Source organism: Pipistrellus hanaki (genome assembly GCF_964339955.1).
Source record: "Pipistrellus hanaki genome assembly, chromosome: 1".
In the NCBI taxonomy this organism is placed as follows: Eukaryota; Metazoa; Chordata; class Mammalia; order Chiroptera; family Vespertilionidae; genus Pipistrellus; species Pipistrellus hanaki.
This window is the reverse complement of record NC_140503.1, coordinates 42,906,694-42,928,016: the sequence shown is the minus strand read 5'-3', so window position 1 is coordinate 42,928,016 and position 21,323 is coordinate 42,906,694. Positions and strand designations below refer to the sequence as shown.

General features: G+C 55.4%; 1 protein-coding gene across 1 annotated transcript in view; it reads right to left on the bottom strand.

The window, feature by feature from the left end:
- Positions 1-289: 289 nt before the first annotated feature.
- IGDCC4 (immunoglobulin superfamily DCC subclass member 4) overlaps positions 290-21,323 on the bottom strand; it is a 43,728-nt gene continuing 22,694 nt past the window's right edge. The window contains exons 6-20 of the mRNA XM_084886595.1: positions 16,421-16,576; positions 14,744-15,157; positions 14,020-14,184; positions 13,403-13,540; positions 12,160-12,330; positions 10,976-11,212; positions 10,726-10,827; positions 9,683-9,866; positions 8,864-8,991; positions 6,699-6,869; positions 6,310-6,447; positions 5,278-5,383; positions 4,600-4,831; positions 3,717-3,878; positions 290-3,177 (exon numbers count right to left, since the gene is read on the bottom strand). Coding sequence (XP_084742721.1) covers positions 2,773-3,177; positions 3,717-3,878; positions 4,600-4,831; positions 5,278-5,383; positions 6,310-6,447; positions 6,699-6,869; positions 8,864-8,991; positions 9,683-9,866; positions 10,726-10,827; positions 10,976-11,212; positions 12,160-12,330; positions 13,403-13,540; positions 14,020-14,184; positions 14,744-15,157; positions 16,421-16,576 — 2,909 coding nt within the window. The 3' untranslated portion in view covers positions 290-2,772. The remainder of the gene's footprint in view (positions 3,178-3,716; positions 3,879-4,599; positions 4,832-5,277; positions 5,384-6,309; positions 6,448-6,698; positions 6,870-8,863; positions 8,992-9,682; positions 9,867-10,725; positions 10,828-10,975; positions 11,213-12,159; positions 12,331-13,402; positions 13,541-14,019; positions 14,185-14,743; positions 15,158-16,420; positions 16,577-21,323) is intronic.

Below are 21,323 nucleotides of genomic sequence, written 5' to 3'. Positions count from 1 at the left end.
TGTTTATTCACTCTTCTCTTCCACCCAAGAAAGTTAAAAAAAAAAAAAAAAAAAAAAAAGGTGTCCAGAAGGAACAAGAACAAGATCCCCAGAGAGCTTAAAAGAATGCCATCAATGAACATATCTTTCCTAAGTTTAAGTCTTTTTCCTAAGTGCCTGCTGAGGGAGGAAGACGGTTCAGTTCTTTCTCACGACCACCTGCTCTCTGCCCTCAAACACCAACCCTTCCCATCTGGTAAGAAATGCATTCTCCCTGCAGAAAGGCTGAGGAAATTCTAGACATTGGTTCCAACAGAGAACCCCACATTTTTGGAAAATAGTTTATTAATTCATTATAAGGACAGATACATGATCAATGCCTTGGCTTACCACTAAAAAAAATGTCTTATTTGTAAAGAGAAAAAAACAATGCTGGAAAAATAATTAAATAACATAGCATAAACTAAATACAAACAAATAAATGAGCAGGTATGATTACACTTGTCATGCATCAAAAAAAAAAAAAAAGGTTTTAAAATGAGACTCAAAAACGTAAGGCATCAATGGTAGGTGACCAAGGGATTAATACCCTGTAAAAGGCCAATAGACTCTTTTCTAATAAAAACACTACTACAAAGACACAAACCTAACACTTCCAAATCACCCAGAGTCCAAAATCATATATAACACTAGTGAGTAATGGCCACTTTCTTATCAACTGTGAGTTATAGGCAGATACCAGATTTATTACTTATTTGCTTTTGAGAAACAATTTTCCACCCAACCTAATGGGTTATAAATTGTCTCATTTGCAGCTATTTAATTTAAACCAGAACCTCAGTGCCTGTTAAACAAGAACATGAAAAATGACTATGTAAAGAGCCTACTGTTAAAACAGCCATTTAATTCAGGACAGTTTGTTTTTTTTTTTTTTTTCCTTTAGGAAAAAAAAGAAAAAATCAAACCAGCAAAATAAAATGAGGCTTTTGACCTTCAGAGCAAATGATGAAACATATAGAGTGGTGTTAGCCACAGCAACGCTGAATGCCACAGAAATAGTACAAGTGACACTTCTGTCCTTAACAAGATACAAAACCAACATTAATAATCTTTAGTGTTATCATAGGCTGGTTGAAGGAGGGGGAAGGGAAGGAAATGTAGGTGCGATGTCAAACGTGAGTGACACTCGACTGTAATAAACACAGATGCTGAAAGGGTCTGAGGAAGCTGCAACTCTGCTGAGAGACATTTTACCATTAAAAAAAAGGGGGGGGGGTGGAGGGGGTGGAGATAGACTGGTTATTTCTAATTTAGCCCAGAAGCCACAGTTAACCCTTGGTGTGCCAATCAGTTAAAAAAAAGATGCACTTAGGGAGAAAAGACCCTACATTTCACACTATGAGAGGCTGAGGTGCAAAAAATCAAATAAATTGCATTGTCTTCTCTACACAGGAAATAGAAGTCAAGCTGGCCCTTGTGTGGCAGGTCAATTGAAAATGACTTCAGGATTGAATTCAAAACAAAGCAAAATGAGCCAATTGCCCTGTCCTGTGCAGAGACCTCCCTTCCCGCACCCAGAGGAATGAGATTTCTCTCTCTCCTACCCCATCAGCTCACGTTCAGGGCGCTCAGAGCGGGACGCTGAGAGGCTGCAGAGCCCCAATTCCCACTCCCCTCCCCCTTCAGCTTTAGCTGGGAAGGAATGTCCCCAACCCCCTCCATCCAGCAAGCCTGCCTCCTGCACAGAAGGGAGGGAGGAATTTTATCCTGAGCCTCTGGGTTGCGTTTCTGTTTTTTCCCCATCCCCAAAGTCCCCTTGTGTGTGACTTGGATTCATCACTTCCAAGGAGGCCCCTCCCGTCGCAATCCCAGGGGGGAAAGAGACAAGGGAAGCTGCAGGGGGAGGGCAGCCTGCCTGGGGCGGAGGCAGACAGAGGCACAGAAAGAAGAGGGGGCAGGAGGGTACCCCGTAAAGCGAAGGGGCAGCAGTCACGCTATGGCCTCGAAGCAGACATGAGGTAGTCATGTTGTTAAGGGAAGGAAGGCGGGAGGTCACATGACACAGTTTAGGAGAGGCGTGAGAGACAGGAGAGGCAGGCCGAAAGAGGAGAGCCAGACACAGCGGAGAGGAAGGGAGGGCGCGAAGGGCACTAGAATGGGGAGAGCAAGCTGGCTGGGGAGCGGCCTCGGGAGTAGTGAGAGGAAAGGAAGGAGGGGAGAGCAAGAGAAAGCAGATGTTCAAAACCAGGCACTTCCCAGATCGCAAAATCAGACGCAGCGTTGCTCTGAGGGACCGGAGAGACCCTCTCAGTTTGGGCAATGGGAGGCAGCAATGGAACCGGAACACCAGGCTTCAGGGCCACTCGCACTCAGCCCAGCCCGACAGGAAAGGGCCGGGGCTGTCTTGTCAGACAGGGCAGCACTGGAAACACTCTCAGAGTGTGTAATAAAGGCTGGGTGACGGAGGTGGGGGACCCACAGGGCTGGGCACTGACCATTCTGGGGCACAGTCCTGACCTGGAAGGCCAATGAGGCTGTAGTAACCACTGCCTGGACCGAGCTCACCAACCAGCTCGCACATGTGCCTCACAGAGAGCCATGCCTCACCTGTCTCTCACCTACCACACATGTCCCAGGGAATGGAGGGAGCGAATAAGCCATTTCTTCCTCTCCCTCTAGCCAAAGCCCTCTAGGAGGCTCCGCATGGCTTGCTGACGTTCAGTATCCGCAGGTACACGGGTGTCATATTCCACGATCCACGACAGCCTGTCCCAAACTGCACCTCTCGGGGAGCTAAGCCAAGGAGGAGACGGAGGCCCTGGACAGGCCTGGGCTGGCTCCTCGCGGGCAGGGGGCCTTGGACTGGCAGCTGTTCCCAGGGGCCTCCTCTGGAGCCTCCCTGGGCTGGAGGTCCAGGTAGGGGCGAGAAGGGGCCTCCGGCAGGCGGGTGAGTCTGTCTGGCCCAGGGGCAGCCGGTTCACAGCCTCCCAGCTCCCTGTCCCGCCAGTCTCCCCCTGGCCCTGCGTCCACAGCCCCCGAAGTGAGGCACGGAGCCTCCGAAGGCAGGAAGTCCTCGGGCTCCAGGTCCTGGAGGTGGAGGTCAGGGTTCCCTCTGGAGGCACTGAAGTCAGAGTGAACGATCACGTCTGCCTCCACCTGGTTCCTGCAGGCCGGGGGCGGCTTCTTCCTCCCGTTGCCCTGGTCAGAGCAGAGAACACAAAGACGGGTGACCGTCCCTGCGAGTGGCCATGGGAAGAACGGCCAACATATCTGGGGTGGAGAGAGACTGACACCCCACTCCCCAGCGACCCAGAGCATATGTCCCCTGGGGGTTGGTAAAGGAGTCACGCTGACTCCCCTACAGGAGACAGAGACCCATGGGAAGGCAGGGGGAAACGGAATCCTGCCCTTCGCCTTGCCCAGGAGTCCCAGAAGTCCGGGGTCCGTCAGGCGCCAGGACTAGAAGGAGGGGCTGAAGGCACTCAGGCCCACGGTAACTCTGCTGAGGCCTGCTTAGGTCTGCGCAGAGGAGGGATTGTCCCCAGCTCAGGTGAGGCACAGAACTCCTGCCAAGTAGCGGCCTCTACCCACTCACCTACAGAGGCTCCAGGGGTCTCCCGGCGAGACTTCTATCCCCAGGGACAGTACCCCCAGGGGTCTCCAGAGAGCTCACTACTTGCTATCCAGAAGCATGGGGGCCCCTCTCTCCTCTCCTCCCCTTTCTTCCGGGAACTGACCTTTATGGCGTCATACACCAGAGCCTGCAGGAACAGCGTCTGTCCAGTTCCAGCAGGGGGCAGCAGGGCCCGGGTCAGGTAAGGCACAGGGCCTGCCTGGGGCAACTCGCAGCCTGCCCAGGAACCTGCCCAGCTCGGCCCCCCTGGCTGGGCCCAGGAGATCTGCGAGGGGAGAGAGGCCGGAGCACAGGCTGGGAGAGCGAAGGGGATGGAGCCCCGCCGTGGTCTCTGACACCTTCCTCTCCCTCGCCAGGGCTGGGGGAGGAGTGCAGAGTAGCTGAGCGTCTGGGGGAACTAAGGAAGAAGTCCTCCTGCAGAAGAGCCCACTGCCATTGTTTTGGCAGAGCCCGGCGGTTTCCCAGCCAGGCAGGGCCTCCTTCCGCAGAGAGACTGGGAGGAGGTGAGGAAGGATTAAGGGCTTTGAGCAGGCTGGTCAGAGAAGGTGGGATGAGCCCCCACTGCCAGCCTGTCCCCCTCCACCCCCCACCCTGTGGCCCACCTTATCCGGTCCCGGTTCCACTTGGCTACAGCCAAGCTGATCCTCCTCTTTCCCCTTATTGGAGAGGCTGGATCTCAGAGGTTTCCCCAGCTCCTAGGATGAGGGGTCTGGGGGTTCTGGAAACCCTGAGTCAAACAGCCCATGAGGGGCGGGGGGTCCTCTCCTCTTTCCATGAGAGCAGGCTGACCTCTTCTGCCTGGCCCATCTGCTTCCCAGCCCTGCCAACCTCTCCATGGCGGGGGTGGGGGGTGGGATGGGGGTGGGGGAAGACAGGGCCTTTTCTCCTATGGCTGGCCCAGAGGAAGGGCTGTGGAGCAGGTTCTCCCACCGGGCTACCCATTGTGCTCTTGCGCCCCCTGGTGACCTATTTGGCAGTGCGCTCACCTTCCTCTTGGAGTGACCCCGGCCGCCGTCGGAAGCTCCGCCACCCATAAGGCTGTGCACTTCAGCCCTGTCCTCGATGTCTGAGGGTGGTGGGGCCCAGTCCTGGGGACGGGGGTGCACAAGGGACTCCAGTTCGTGGGTAGCTGGGGGGTTGGGGGGGGCAAGGCGGGCTCGGGAGTACAGTGCGGGGTTCCCAGCAGCGGCCGTGGAGGACAGGCCTGGGAGGGCTTCCCTGGAAGGGAAGACCAGCACAGCGGTCAGAGAGTGAGAGATGAGGGCGGGGCACTAGTCCAGCTTATGTCCCTGGGCGGGCTCCTGTCCAGCTCTAGGACTTGGTTTTCGGTTTGTGCAATGAGTCAAAACACTGTGCTCAAAACAGCTGTGACGCTGCAAATGGGACCCTTCCTCCCGTGGCTCCAGCACCTGGAGACCTGGATTCCCTCCTTCCAGGATGCTGGCAGCTACCGAGGAAACGGGAGACAGACAGCTCTGCCCATGCAGGCCCTTGTGGAGGGGCTCCCCTAAAGCCAGCCCCCACTCTCATGAGAACATTGCCCCTAATGTTCCAGAGAGCCAACTGTAACGGGGATTCTGGGGGTGCCTAGGGCAAGCCATGGCCCCTTTCCCTGCTCTTTCAGCTCTGCAGCCCTTCTGGAGACCTCTGGCTCCTTCGCCCACCTGTGGGGGCCGTGGCGCAGGCCCGCACACATGCAGGCCAGCAGGCAGAGGAGGCCCAGGCAGACGCCCACGATGATGCCCGTGACGGAGTGCACGTCCAAGGAGTCTGGTTGGGGAAAGAGAGGGGACAGGACCGGTCACGGCCCGGAGAAGGCCCCGGGTTCCTAGGTCAGGACTGCTATCAGTGGTTTCCTCAGGGGACCACTGGCTTGAACAAAATCTCCTTTTGCAAGGACAGGAGGGGCCCATAGCCTCACAGAGACCACAGTGACCTCTCCCTTCCACTGTCCTCCGCACTGGACATCTCAAAGCTGTGGTCCCTCCCCATCTGCCTGCCTGCCTGACGCCTAGGGCTGGTTTCGGGGGGTGCAGGAAGTGCAGTGGACTCTGTGCTGCCGAAACCAGTTTGGCTCAGTGGATAGAGCCTCGGTCTGCGGAATGAAGGGTCCCAGGTTCGATTACGGTCAAGGGCATGTACCTTGGTTGTGGACACATCCCTAGTAGGGGGTGTGCGGGAGGCAGCTGGACTATGCTTCTCTCTCATCGATGTTTCTAGCTCTCTTTCCCTCTCCCTTTCTCTCTGTAAAAAAATCAATAAAATATATTTAAAAAGAAAAGGAAATAGAAGGGCTCTGTGCTTGGTTTAACGCTGTGCTGTCACCATCTTGAAATTCTTCCTACTTTGAAAATAAATTTTTTAAAAAAACACCCTCATTTTCATTTCACCTCGGGCCTGCCAATTACATAACCACTCCTGCTGTCCCCCAACACCCCCCTAAAGCTCATCACCTCTCCAAGCCAGCCCTCCAATCCAAGCAATCTCCCCCGAATCTGACCTCTAACCGAATCACCACTGGACTAACCCACACCCATTTCCCCTTCACAGCTGTCCTCTCTGCACCCAACTAGGAGGGCACTGTTTGGAAGCAGGGCCTTGGGAGGGATGGCATTAGGGTTAGAGGTCAGCTCCAGGAGTCCCTGGGGACCTCGGCTGCCCCAGGGTGGACCCGCCCTCCCTTCCTGCCCTCTCACCTGCGAGCTTCTCCTGGAGAGTGATCACGTCCTGCAGGCCGGAGAAGGGCCCAGGCCCCACCTCCGTGCGGGCCCCCATCTTGAAGAAGTACCTGGTGTGGCTCTCCAGGCCTCGCACCTCGGCACTGAAGATGTTTCCTGGAGGCGGGGGAAGCAGGGAGCGCGGGGCTCTGGGTTGGGTGGGGGTGGATGCAGGGATGGGCTGGACACTGGACTGCGAGAAGGTCTGCTCCTCCCACTCAGGAGTGGCTTCTGCCCGTTCCTTTTAGAACCCCCAGGGCCCAGCGGCACTCTCGCTACTTACTCCTCCAGCCTCCGGAGAGGCCGGGAAAGGAGGGGGAGGCGGGTGGGGAAGCCCTTGCTCCGACGCCCCTGGCGGGAGCCCTCACCCTCCGTGGTGAGCAGGGTCCACTGGTGCTCGGGCTGGGTGTGGTTGCTGCTGTACAGGATCAGGTACTCCACGATCTCCCCATTGGGCTCCGTGGGCGGGCACCAGTGCAGCAGGACGGTGGACGGCGTCAGGGAGCTCAGGCGCAGGTCCGACGGCGGCGTCGAGGGCCCTGGGGTGCAGAGGAGGAGAAGGGTAGAGGCGGGGTCACCCCAGGGCAGACGTGAGACAGGGCGTGAGGTCATGACCTTTCTTCTTCCTCCTTCGCTGGAACAAACCACAGATCACGGAGCAACATGAGGTCTGGTCTCCAACGGGGGGATTTCTGGAAAACGTTGGGGGAGGGGGCGTCACCACCACGCCTCCCCTCCCTGCAGCTCCTCTCCACTCCTTGGAGCAGAGCTCCCTAAACCTCCACACCCCGGTACTGCCAAGGTGGAGGAGACTGGCTGGTGTTCCAGGGACCTGGGGGAAGACAGAGCTCAAACATTTTTGGAAGGCTTACATTTTACTTTAAACTGTCACGCTAAATTTGCCATCTATTCCATGGCAAAATCTAATATAAAAATAGTGTCTAAAATTATCACTTAAAGTTCCTAATGCCCCTTGCCACCCCAAATCTTTAAGTAAAATTGGCTGATGCTCTGTGTAGCCTGTGTCCATGCCCCCAGGTCCTACAGTGATGGGTACTGCCCCAATGTGAGAAGTACAGCTTTGGCAGGCTTTGTGTTTGTTTGTTTGTTTGTTTGTTTGTTTGTTGTTTTTAGAGAAGAAGCTGATCCTGAGAGGTGGCGGTGAATGAAAAGGGTGAGAAGGAGGGACACAGGGTGGTTAGCGAGTTGGGAAGGACAGAGATTCGGGAGTTCAGGTCTGCAAGGCCTGACAGAGGGTGGGATGGGGATCCAGGATGCTAAGGTGTAACAGGGCCACCTCTTTGGCCCTAGGTGACTCTCCACGTCTCAGGCTCCAGTGTTGCCACTTGAAGGAGAAGCCATCCCCCTCTATAGCCTGGACACTTGTGCTGGGGATCCAAAGTCATAAAGTCAGCTTCAAGGAAACAGTGGGCCAGGCCGGTGAGGCTCAGTGGTTGAGCACAGACCCACGCACCAGGTCACTGTATTGTCAGGGCCCATGCCCAGGTTTCAGGCCCGATCCCCAGCAGGGGGTGTGCAGGAGGCAGCAGGGGGCATGCAGGACAGCCCAATGGATCATGTTAATGTTTCTCTCTCATAAATGTTTCTCTCTCTCCCTCTACCTTCTTCTCTCTCTGAGATAAATAAAAACATATCTAGAAAAAAAACATTGGGTCTCCCTAAATTCTGTATGAAACTTAAGACCATAATAACTGAGGTTACAGGGGGGTGAGAAACAATTTGCAAGCAGCTTTTTGAAAAGGAAATTCATGAGACCAGAGGGCCTTCACACCCCACCCCACACACATCTTCCTGTTTCAGGTCCGGGACAAAGGTCTCTGTAGACGGGAAGGCGAACAGTCTTAGGGCCAATAGAACAGGAGAGCTTCCCGCTGTGAGAACAAAAGTCCTTTTATCCTCAAATGCCATTTCCAGAGAGTTCAAGAGTCACCAACTTGCAGAGTAAATGGTCCCATCTTCTCTCTCTTTTTAAAATATGTTTTTATGGATTTCAGAGAGGAAGGGAGAGGAAGAGAGAGTTAGAAACATCAATGATGACAGAGAATCATGCCCCCCCACTGGGGATCAAGCTCTCAACTGGGCATGTACCTCTAACTGGGAATCGAATGGCAACCCCCTGGTTCATAGGTTGATGCTCAAGCACTGAGCCACGCCAGCCAGGCCCACCCTCTATTTTTACAAACGAGGACACAGAGGCCCTGGCGGGGAAGGAACCTGCCCAGTTCTCCCAGTGTGTCAGAGGCAGGATGGGACTCCTGCCTCCCCCGTTTCCCAGGCCCCTCTTCACCAGCTCAGTGGGTCTTGGCACAGACTCTTAAAAGAAGCCACTCCTCTAAAGCCGGTGTTTTACTTTTATGGGCAAATGGGTAAGGCCAGCCCAGGACTGGCCTGTGTGAATGCCAGCAAATGACACATCCTTTTGGGGTCCTGAGGAATCGTTCGGGAAAGGGGGCTTCTGGGCAAGGAGCTGGATAAACGGAGGGTTGGTGTGACAGGGCTGAGGGCCACTCACGGTCTGGCAGGGTGGAGCGCTCCACCACGGAGCCGAAAGGCCCGTCCATGTCCACGCCGTGGGACTGCACCGCAAACTCATACTTGGTGAACGGCTTCAGCCCGCCGATGAGGATGTCTTCTCCAGAGCTGCCGAGGCGAGACACGGGACTGGTGATCTCGGGCACGCCCTCCGAGCAGGGCAGCTCCTCCAGATCTGCACCCCGACCCCCAGCCCCAGCCCCAGCCCAGGCCCTACCCCGGGAGTGGCCACTACCACTAGCCAGAGAACCTACAGAGAGGTCAGCATGGACGCTGCTCCCAGGGTACCAGGCTCCACGTCCAATGTCCAACCAGGCCCCTCCTCCAGGGAACCTTCCTGGAGTAACCGCGTCCTACTTCCCCCAAGGAACCCCCTGGGATGCATCTTTTCATGGAGGTAATTTTACTTCAGCTGCAAATGTGCCCGTCTATTGCTTTCTAGGCAGTTTCCTTTGCCAAACCAGCAGCTCCCGAGAGCAGGGTTCTGTCTCCCCATCTGACTGGGGGCCCTCTCAGGACAACGGCTGGCTGTCTCTCCTCCATCCTATCGGGGCCCCTCCCTCTGAGATGGAAGAACTAGGTCTGTCTGCATCCTGTTCCCAGAGTTCAGGACGAACCAGGCTCTGTTGTAAAGGGATGGGACCGCAGGGATTCTCCTTTCCCGCCACCAGGTCATCAGACCCCCGTGTTCCCTCGGGGCACCAGGCGAGACCCAAAGGCTTCTGAGTCCCCTGGGCCCTCCTCCTCCCCAGCACCCGCTGCCTTCCTCCCCCTTCCCGGGCTTGCTCCTGCTTTCCACCTGGTGTAGTAGGTGACCAGGGAGGCGTTCCGGAGCCCCCGGGGGCTGAAGCGAACGGTGTAGTTGACAATCTTGACGGTGGTGAAGTCTGGCTTCTTCCACCGAAGCCAAATGGAGGTGGAGCTGTTGGATTCCGCGTGGACGTGAGCGGGGGGTAGGGGTGGCCCCCGCTGGATGGGCAGGTCTGGAAGGCGAAAGGCCGAGTGTGGGAAGGGAGGAAGAACAGTGAGCCTAAACATGTATGGTGCCTCACAGTCCCAGCTTAAAGTCATTCCTCCCCCCCTTTCTCCTTTGATCCTGGGAATTGGGTAGCGTCATTCCCTCGTCACAGATGAGGAAACTGAGGCTCCTGTGAATTTAAGTGCTTTGTGTAGGGTTGTTTTTTTTTTGGCCAAGGTCATATTTATACATCAAACTGTGAAAGAGAGAGGCAGCAAATCACGGCAGTGAAGAGCACATATGCTAGAGCCAGGCTGCCCTGGTCCGAATTCCAGCTTGCCACTCACTAGCTCCGACCTTGGGGAAGTTACTTATGTAAACTCTCCATGTCCCCACTCCCGCTCTGCCAGGAGAGCTTAGAACAGTACCTACCGCACAGTATTGTTATGAGGACTGTGAGATAATATTTGTAAAGTATGTAGAGAAGTGTTGTTCTCTGTTTTATTCGTGAGATATAAGTCACGTAAAATTCAGTTTAAAAATGTACAATACAGTGGTCTTTAGTACATTCACAAGGCTGTGCAGCCACCCGCACTATCTAATTCCATAACATTGTTACCATCCTGAAAAGAAATCTTGCTTTTACCCACGCGTCCCCATTTCACCTCTCCTCCAGCCCCTGGAACCACAAATCCACTTTATATCTCTATGGCTTTGCCTCCTCTGGAGCTTCTTCCTGTGACGGAGGCCGTCTGGAGCTCCATGAGGACCCCCGAGCCGAGGGTTTGGGGGTGGTGAGGCGAGCAGACAGCCTGACCGCCAAGGTTGGCCCAGAGGAAAGGGGAGGGGAGCTGTGCCCGGACCCCGGCCTGAGCCCCTCTCACCTGGCGTGGGAGCCTTCTCCGTCTTGCCTTTCCACACCGCCGCGTAGCCGTCCTCGTGTTTGTTGAACGCCACAAGCTTGACCTCGTACAGCCGGCCAGGGACTGAGGAAGGTCACGGGGTCACGCACTAGCTAGAGGAACCTGGGGGGTCTCTCCTCCCCAGAAAGGATGCCATCTCTAACTCCTGCACTCAGCTTGTGCAGTACCCCACTGTCTGGTCCCTCTGCCCCCCGCCCCCAATCCTCCTCACCTAGCTGGGTCAGCTCATACTGCTTCACCTTCTTCTTGAGCCGGACAGGCCCCACGTCCCAAGCCTGGTCTCCACGGCTCCCTGGGGGGCTCTCACCGTCGGCCTCCTCCTCGGCCCCCACCTCCCGCCAGTACAGTTTGTAGCCAGAGATCTGGGCCGGGTGAGGAGGCGGCTGCCAGGACACAACCAGGGACTCCATCCTCGCCCGTACCTTCAACTCTGCAGGGGCAAAAGGGACTGGGGAGCAGGAGGAGGAGGAGGAGGAGAAAGGGGGTGGGGAACGAGGAGAAGGAGGTCAGGGATGGGAGAGGGGGAAAGAGGCAGGAGGAAGAAACAGAGTAAGAGCCTTGCTAACCTCCTCCCAATGATCACCACTCAGCCACCACTCTGGGTGCCGGGCCAGGGCTGGTCTAGGGGCGAACTCTCTACCCCACAAGCCCAGGGTGCTGAGGATGGAGGGATGGCTCCGTGCGTGTGCTCAGAGGTTAGCAAGGAGCTCCTCCGAGGCAGGCTGGCAGGATCTCTACGTTTTCTGAAGGAACGAATGCATGGATCCTGGCAACGCAAGAGGGTCAACAAGGGTTGCTGAGGCCAGCAAGGGGGGTGGAGCCCTGGCGTGGGGACCCTACTTGAAGCCTAAACGTGGGGGACTTGCTATGTGTTGGACGCTGCTCTAAGCACTTTGTACGTATATTTCAACTTCATTCCCACAACCCTATAAAATAACGGAAATACCATTATCCCATTTTACAAGAAATGGACGCTCAGAGAAGTAACTTGCCCAAGGTCACACAAGACAGTATACGCACCAGGTTCTGTCTGCATTTAATCACTCTACTATTGGGCCTTTCAACAAAGCCAACCATTGTAATTACGGAAGCAGCTGCTATGGAACAGCTATTGTGTACTAACTATTTTGTTGGCAGTTCATTAATTATCAATCTCCACTTGCAAGTATAATAGATGAAGCCTGAGAGCCGTGGATGGTTTGTAGGAGGTCACACAGCAGAAGAAGGGGCTCCGGAGGCCAGATGTGCCTGCAAAGCCAGCACTTCACCTGCACACCCATCCCCCACCCCCACCCATCAAACAGGGGGAGCCAGGGCGGGTCTCTGAGGGAGGGTGGTTGGGTCTGGGTTCCCAGGGCACGCACACCTCCGGGGCCTGTCCCCCCGGGCCCATACCGTGGCTCTGGTTGTGCATGCTGGGCGTCCGGTGCTGCATCCACGGGGAGGGTGCCCCGTAGCCAGCGCCCGTGCCAGCCGAGATCCGCACTCGGTACACCTTGTTGGGCAGCAGTGAGTGCAGCGTGAGCTGTGTCTCATTCCCCGGCACCTCGCTGGCGGAAATGTGATCTGCGGGGACAGAGGAGACTGGCTGCTGGGAGGCCCCTGAAGACAATGACCCACAACTCCCCACCCACTCTCCCACCTGCGCCTGGCCCCTCAGGGCCTGGATGGACCCCATGGCTCCAGGCCTATTCCTGGGCCTCCAGCCCTAGCTGACACTGCCGTCACCCCAGCTCTGAGTCAGGAGAACCATGGCATGTGGTCCCCACTTCCCCCACAAGCAGTCAATAACACCCCACAACCCCAACACACACACACACAGGGCACAAGCACCTGGGTTGGCTGTGAGAGCTACCAGGCACCACCTGCCTTTTAGAATCCTGACAACCACCCCAAGCCCCTGCCTCACCCTTCCCTCCCGCTTCACCCTCACCCTGGCTCTCCAGCTACTTGCCTTCTCCTACCTTTTTACTCCTTTCAAACTCCTGCCCTAGATTACCGACCTCTGCCCTAACACACCCTCCCCAATGCTCCATTCCCCCACCCCACAAGCACCCCCACCTCCTTATCCCTCATCTGCTCTTTGGTGAGCTAGAAGGGTCCCCAGGGATCGCCTAGACCAGTGGTCGGCAAACTGTGACTCGCGAGCCACATGCGGCTCTTTGGCCCCTTGAATGTGGCTCTTCCACAAAATACCACGTGCGGGCACACACGTTGTGATTGAAACTTCGTGGTCCATGCGCAGAAGTCGGTTTTCGGCCTGGGAGAGTCTGTTTTGAAGAAGTGGCGTTAGAACACTCAAGGGGCCAAAGAGCCGCATGTGGCTCGTGAGCCGTGGTTTGCCGACCACTGGCCTAGGCCACCTGCCCCATTTCGAAGATAAGGAAACGGAGCCGGGGATTCATTCGCAGGACGACACACTGCGGCTGCAGAGGACGTGGGGCCGGAATGCAGGTCTCCCTCTGCCTTACGCTAGCCCTCTTTTCATTCCCACCCTCTACCCCTGGCCCACACTCCTCTTCTCTGGGCTCCCCGGGGCTGCCTGTTTCCTCAGACTCCAGGCCGCTCCGCTCAGGTCCTCAGAGGCTCTGACCAGCTTTCCACAGACACACAGCTCCCGCACCCTACCCCTACTCACCTTCCTTTCCCAAACTGTGCTCTATCTTGTACTTCACCACCTGCCCGTTGCTCAGGCTGGGAGGCAGGGGCAGCCACGCCACCCTGATGTCCGAGGGGTTGGGGCTGGACAGGGAGAGCTGGGGCGCCGCACTGGGGACTGAGACAGAAGAACATCAGCGTGAGCTCTGTTCCACGGCGGGGAGGCCAGGCCCAGGACCGGGATCTGAGGAGGAAAGGGATCCTCTCAGGGGAGCCCCGAGCTGGGGAGGAGGGATGTCCTCCCCACCCCGAAAAAGGTTTGGGGCGCCATCGTTCACAGTCAGGGGGTCAGAGTCACTGGTCCCTGCCTGACTGGATGGCATGTGGGGGGGAAGGGGTCAAGGGCCACATGATATAGGGAATCACAAGCTGAGATCTCAAGTCCCAAGTGTCCTACGGACTCTGGGCAAGTCGCTCTCATTTTCTGGGCCTCAGTTTCCCCAACTGTACACTGGGAAATAGAACCCCTGCCCACCTTTTCAGGGTACAGGAGATGACGCGAGGCAGGGAAGGGGCTTGTGAGTGAAGAGAAGCCAAGCTACCACCCAGGGAGTTCTCCGGACCCCAAGGTGCCCATCGCAGGTGCAGAGGCCCTACCATCGTCCGGCATGTGGACCAGCGCTGGGGCGGAGGTGCGGCTGGCCCCCAGCTGGGAGTAGGCCACCACGTAGAACTCGTAATCCGTGTTGGGTTCCAGGTCCCGGACCTGCAGCTCTGTGGTGTCATTGTTCACGGCGAACTGGAACTCCACGTTGTCCACGCCTGGGGGTGACACAAGGGACAAAGGGGCTGTCATAGGGCCCGCCTGCTGGAGGCCATCTAAGGGTCCTCCGTATTGTCCCAGGCTCTGGAATAGTCTATTTGTAGGTGACTCATCCCAGATCACCTGCCCTGGAGATTCTAAGCTCCCCTGGCTTCTAGTGCCACCGCGTTCATCCTCCCCTGGTTAGGAAGTTCCCTCTGGCAGCCAGCGAAGTGATCCTGCCGCGTTTACTAGCTGGCTCCAGGAATGCCCGGCATTTTCCCCGGGAGAGGAGGCATCCTGCCCCTTCTCTCTCATCAACTGTGACCCGGAGTAACAGGCCCCACACACTGACCCCGAATCCAGCACCAGGCCTAACCCATACCTACCACCTACACGGGTTCTCCCGTGGGCTCCTGCCCCATCCCATCCTAGCCCCAAAGACGGTGGGCGGGCAACCCTTCAGTCATCCAACTTGTCCCGCCCTCAGCCCCTCAACGCGTCCAGCTTTGGGGCCTCCACTGGGGTGTGCCCCCCGGGCCCCCCCCCCCCCCCCCCCCCCCCCCCCCCGAGACATACCGCGAGCCTTCTGGTAGTGCAGGGAGAAGCCAATGATCTGCTCGCTGTGCAGCTCGGGCCGCTCCCAGGCCACCAGCACGGCGGAGCTGCTCAGCGGCGTGGCCGTGACGCGCGTGGGGGCGCTGGGCAGCCCCTCGCGCACCACCACGGCCAGCGGAGCCGCGGCGCACGCGGTGCCCGCGCCGTTGTGGGCCACGCACTGGTAGTAGCCGGCGTCCTGCAGGCCGATCTGCGTGATGACCAGGCTGCCGCCGCCGCCCTGCACCTTGACGCGCCCGTTGGGCCGCAGCGGCGCCCCGTCGTGCAGCCAGCGCAACGCCGGCCGCGGCTCCCCCGCCGCGCGGCACACGAAGCGCGCGGTGCTGGCCCGGGTCCGAGACAGCGCCTCCGGCGCCTGCGAGATGACCGGGGCCGCTGGGGGCGAGGAGGGGGACGCTGACCACGCGCTCCGGCCCCGGGGGGCTCTGCGCCCTCTCCCAAATTCTCCACCTGGCCCCGCACCCCCCACAATCTCTCCAACCCCTCCCTGCTCCCCCCTTCCCCCAAACACTCCACCTGGCCCCGCACCCCCTCCAATCTCCCCAACCTCTCCCTGCTTCCCCCTTCCCCCAAACACTCCACCTGGCCCCGCACCCCCTCCAATCTCCCCAACCTCTCCCTGCTCCCCCCTTCCCCCAAATTTAAGGTGACCAGATGGTCCAGATGTTGGCAGGACAGTCCTGATTTCTAACAAATTTTCCCGCGTCCCGCGGCGTTTTAAAAAAGTCCCGATTTTTGGAAAAATTGGAAACATTCTTTTAAAAAATCGCGACTTTTTAAAACATTCTTTCCAAAAATAGGGACTTTTTAAAAACGCCGCGGGACGCGGGAAAAGTTGTTAGAAATCAGGGCTGTCCCGCCAACAGCTGGACGATCTGGTCACCTTACCCAAATTCTACAGTGCAACGCAGCGCTGCCTCTTCCCCCCATTTACCCTCCTAGCATTTCCCGCCTAGCTTCCTCTCCCCCTGGGTCTAACCCCACTTCCTCTTTTATCAATTCCTTCTCCCCACAGGGTCCCCCACACCTGCCAGGTTTACCCCTCTCCAGTTATCCCGTCCTGAGCAGCCCCGGCCCCCTTTTCCTTAGCGCCACTCAGAGTTCCCCCAGCTCTCCCAGTAACCTGCCTCCCTCCCCCAGTGCCTGAGTCCCAGCCAGACCACCCCTCCCCACCCTCCACCACCCCAGCCCTAACCACCCTCTCCTTTCCCGGACCCCTCTTCCCAGTCCATCCTCCAATCTCCTCCTGCCACCTCCCCCATCCCTTCAACGATCTGGTCTGTCCCCTACAACCTCCCTTCCCCCCGCCCCCCACCCCCTAGACCCGACATCCACCCTTCCCCCAGCCCTACCTCTCCGGCATCAGGTCTCTCAATTCTCCAAAAACCCAATTGCTCCCTTCCCCCTGCCTGTTCTTCCCCTGCACCCTCCGGTCTCCCGCACCCCCCTTCCAACCTCCCCCCCTCCCGCCCCTCACCCAGCTTCACCCCCCCCAGCCTCCCCCCGCCTCACCCAGCTTCACCCCCCTCCCGCCCTCACCCAGCTTCACCCCCCCCAAGCCTCCCCCCCTCACCCAGCTTCACCCCCCTCCCGCCCCTCACCCAGCTTCACCCCCCCCCCAGCCTCCCCCCGCCTCACCCAGCACGCGGAGCTCGGCGGCGGCCGTGGCGAAGTCGCGCGTGCGGGGCTTGTTGGCGCGGCAGACGTAGACGCCCGAGTGGCCGGGCTGCGCGCTGGCGATCAGCAGGTTGGTGCGGCCCAGCACGATGACGTCGGTGGAGATGGGCTTCCCGTCTGGGGGGCGGGGGGAGAAGGGAGCGTGCTGGAGGGGTGGGTGAGGACTGCTCCTCCATCCACTCCCCGGACCTCGCGGCCCCTCTGCACCCGAGTGATGAGGCCCTAACAGCGCCGGGTTGGAATCTCAGTTCTCCTATGTGCTGGCCTAGTGACCGGCTTCGCACCTTAGTGTCCCCTCTGGGAAATAAGGAGTCAGTCCCCAGCGGGAAGGACTGCTAGGGGGCGGAGTGAATAAGGTTTGTGAGAAGCCCTGGCACCGTGCAGGCACATCATAGGCGCTCAGGACACACATCCATGACTGTTACCGTTGTTAAACTTGATTTCTTACAAGGACACACGCCTGAATGGAAAAAACACAAATGGCCAAGGAACACATACAAAAAGCTTTCAACTTCACATAATCAAAGAAATGCACATCGAAATGCAGATGTTCATTTCCACCTAGCATACTGGGAATGTATCTAAAGACATAAGTTGCAAAGCTTAGAAAGAGTAAATGCTGATAGGGCCATACCGGGGCTCCACCTTAACCTAGAAGCCAGGGACTTCACTTATGGGCAGGCACCTGTCCTGGGGAGATGTGAACAGGGATGATCATCATAGTGTTAACTGTAATAGTGGACCACTGAAAAGGACTTACATTTTTAACAGTAGGAACTGGAAAATTGCATTACAGCTATATTCAAATAATGGAACATTATCCTATATAATAAAAGCCCAGTGACTGAAGTGGGTGGGGGGGGAGAACAACCAGTCGACCAGTCACTATGATGCACACTGACCACCAGGGGGCAGAGGCTCAACACAAGAGCTGCTCCCTAGTGGTCAGTGCGCTCTAACATTGGGAGCGCCATTGGGCTGACTGGGATGAGTGGGGAGCAGCCGCTCAGAGGGCAGGTCCACAGCCGCTTGACTGACTAGGATGAGCAGTGCTCCCACAGCAGGCCAATCCCCAAAGGCCATGCCCTGCACCAGTGCACAAATCCTATATGCACCAGGCTTCTAGTCTCCCCCCACCCCCCTTTATATATATAATATATTTATCTAAGTGACTGAATGACCCAATGACCAATCAGTTGCTATGACAGGCAATGACCACCAGGGGGAAGATGTTCAATGCAGGAACTGCCCCCTAGTGGTCAGTGCACTCCCACAGCCAACCTCACATGGCTGGCCAACCTCCCATGGTGCCTCCCTCCAGCCAGCCCGGCCCTGATCGTTGGCCAGGCTTAGGGACCCCACCGGTGCATGAATCCATGCACCAGGCCTCTAGTAGAGTCATAATTGTTTTTTGAAAAAGTTTTAAAGATGGGAAAGTGCTAATGAGATACTATTGAATGAAAATAGGGCTTGGAACTGTAAATTCAATATGCTCTCAATTACAGGGAGAAATGTACATGTGCATAGAAAAAAAATCTGGAAGAAAACACACCCATATGTTAACAGTTTTTATCTCTGAATGGTGAGATGTTTTGTGTTTCTGCTTTTCGCCAGTTTTCTACAGTGAACACATATAACGTTTGCAATAAGAAGAAAATAAAACAAAAGTCCTTTCCCTGACTTAGTGGAAAAATAACTGTGCTCAGGGTCAGGAATAAAGTCCTTTTGGGATCTTTCTCTTCCCAGCCTCTGTTATTAGCTGAGTTTCTCCAAGTGAGTTCCCAAAACTACAGCAATCAGGATCCTCTGGAGCAGCAATTCTCAAATCCTTGTTGTTACACATGAATGATGGAATTGCAGGGGACGCTACTATGCAGAGGCCTAGGGCAGGACCCAGATTTTGCATTTCTAACTAGGCCCAGGTGGTAGATCCAAAGACCACACTTTCAGTAGCAAAGACCTAGGGCACTTGATTCCTGGGTTACAACTCTCTAGGTGTGAAGGGAAGGAGTCTGCAATTTTAACAAGTTCCTGGGGTCATTCTGGTGCATGGTATTAGAGAAACGTTGATATTTGAACTTCTGGGCAACATCAAAGGCTTACCCCAATAATAACCTGAGGGCCCTGCCAGCCCCGGAATCCCTCTAACTCGGCAAGTGTCACAAGTCCAATGAGGCCATGCAGGTAATGGAGGTGCAAAGATTCTGGCACTGTTCTGTCTCATTAGATCAATGGGAGAGGTACGTAGTTGTTTGGCTATTTTTCCTTATGTACTCTCTCTCTCTTTTTTTTTTTTTTTTTACTTAGATATATTTTATTGATTTTTTTACAGAGAGGAAGGGAGAGAGAGAGAGAGAGAGCTAGAAATGTCGATGAGAGAGAAACATCGACCAGCTGTCTCCTGCACACCCCCCACCGGGGATGTGCCCGCAACCAACGTACATGCCCCTGACCAGAACTGAACCTGGGACCCTTCAGTCCGCAGACCGACGCTCCACCACTGAGCCAAACCGGTCTCGGCTCCTTATGTACTCTTGACTGTGACATACAAACTTACAGAAAGGAGGTAGTGTAGGGTAACAGACTGAGCCAGAGAAGAAGGATAAAGAGGACTAGGTTTAAGACTACTTCTGCCATTAGCTTGGGACAAGTCACTTCTTATGGACAAATGGAAACAAAAGTAATACCGGTGCCCGGCTGGTATGACTCAGTGGTTGAGTGTCAACCGATGAACCAGGAGGTCCTGGTTCTATTCCCGGTCAGGGCACATGCCCATGTTGTGGTCTCGATCCTCAGTGTGGGACGTGCAGGAGGCAGCTGATCAATGATTCTCTCTCATCATTGGTGTTACTATCTCTCCCTCTCCCTTTCTCTCTGAAATCAGTAAAAATATATTTAGAAAAATAATAATAATAATAATACTGGCATTTCTTCCATACATGACTGTAGGGAGTGGTATAGCAGAAGGAGGACTAGCTCTACAGTGTGGGTCCTGGTTTTCCAGCTGCCTCTCAGTCTCAGCTTCTGCATCCGGCTAGTGGGAACAATAGTCCTGGCCCTTCCTCTTGTGAGAATAAACGAGTCATCTTTTCTGTCAAAGAACAGTTTAGACAGCCGCCATTTTGGACTGTGTGACTTGGAAACCACCATGTTGGCAACATGACTCCCAGACCCTGTGCTGCGTACCCTCCTGCAGGAGTAAAGATATGTGCCTTGCTGCCTGGCTCCTGAGTATGCTTTGTGTTCTACCAGGATCCCTGAATTTGGGGGTTTGCCTTATTTCTTACAATTTGGGGGCTTGTCCGGGATACCATCTGTCATCATGGGGTAGGTTGGCAGGCTGCAGGAGGTTAGCTGTGGGAGTGCACTGGCCACCAAGGCATCTGGCCCCTGGTGGTCAGTGCGTGTCATAGCGACCAGTTGTTCTGTCATTTAGTCAATTTGCATATTAGCCTTTTATTATCTGTATATATAAAAGCCTAATATGCAAAGTGTCCCCTCAGGAGTTTGACTGGCTCGGAGTTTGATCTCTCACTATGACGTGCGCTGACCACCAAGGGTGGTGAAGAATGAAGGAAGGTCCTGGCTGGCAGCGGGGCGACAGGGAAGAGAGGCCCCAGTTGGCAGCCAGCAGCTGCTAAGTACCCTACCCATGCATGAATTTCGTGCACTGGGCCTCTAGTATACGATAACCAGCAAAGGCTTGTTAACTATACTTAAGATGCAGTTAAAGGGATAGTTGAACAGCTAGATGCCACCAGCAGGATGACCTGGGTGAAAAGATTGGCCTTGAATGCTTCTGGAAGAAAAAGGAGGACGATGTGTAGTGTTGGGGACCAGTGTTGTACATTCATCCCTGCCATCACAGCTCAGGGACCGTCACTGAGCCCTAAGGCATTGGCAGCTTCAGCTGATGAGTGAGCTGGAACCTGGGATTGAGGCCCCTTCTCTGATCCGCTAAAGCAATGGTTTGAAAGTGGAAGGGAGCGATGGTATCCACATTCATCCCTTTGTTTAGGAGCTACAGTGATGGGATGTTACATCATCCCATGTATTATCCAAAGGTTAATTGAAAACACATTGACCAAAGAGCAAAATAGTCTTCTAGACACTGTAGAGCATGAAAGCCAATGGATGTCAGCCGAATTTGAAGAAAAGAGCTTAAATAAAGAAAAGGGGGGGAATTGTGAGGATAAACAAGTCATCTTTTCTGTTAAAAAAACAGTTTAGACAGCAGCCATTTTGGACTGCGTGACTTGGCAGCCGCCATGTTGGCCGCATGACTTCCTGCTCCCCTGGGGGCCACCATCTTGAAATGGCAAAGGCCAACCCCTCCCTTTGAATTAGCCAATCACGAAAGACTATGCACCTGAGCTCCAATAAAGAATGAGGGACAGCCGAGAACCGGTTTGGCTCAGTGGATAGAGCATTGGCCTGCAGACTGAAAGGTCCCAGGTTCAATTCTGGTCAAGGGCATGTACCTTCGTTGTGGGCACATCCCCAGTAGGGGGTGTGCAAGAGGCAGCTGATCTATGATTCTCTCTCATCGATGTTTCTAACTCTCTATCCCTCTCTCTTCCTCTCTGTAAAAAATCAATAAAATATATATTTAAAACAAACAAACAAAAAAAAGAGTGAGGGACAGGTCACATGCATCAGGAATAAAAAGCCGAGCAGACCTGACTCTATTTGCCTTGCTGCCTGCCTCCCGAGTATGCTGTGTTCTACCAGGACCCCTGAATTTGGGGGCTCACCATACTTCACACACTCACCTCCAAGGGCTCTTGAGGCTCTGGAGGGAAAGCAGGTATAAGTGCTTCCCTGAAAATAAGACATCCTCCGAAAATAAGACCTACTTACAGGT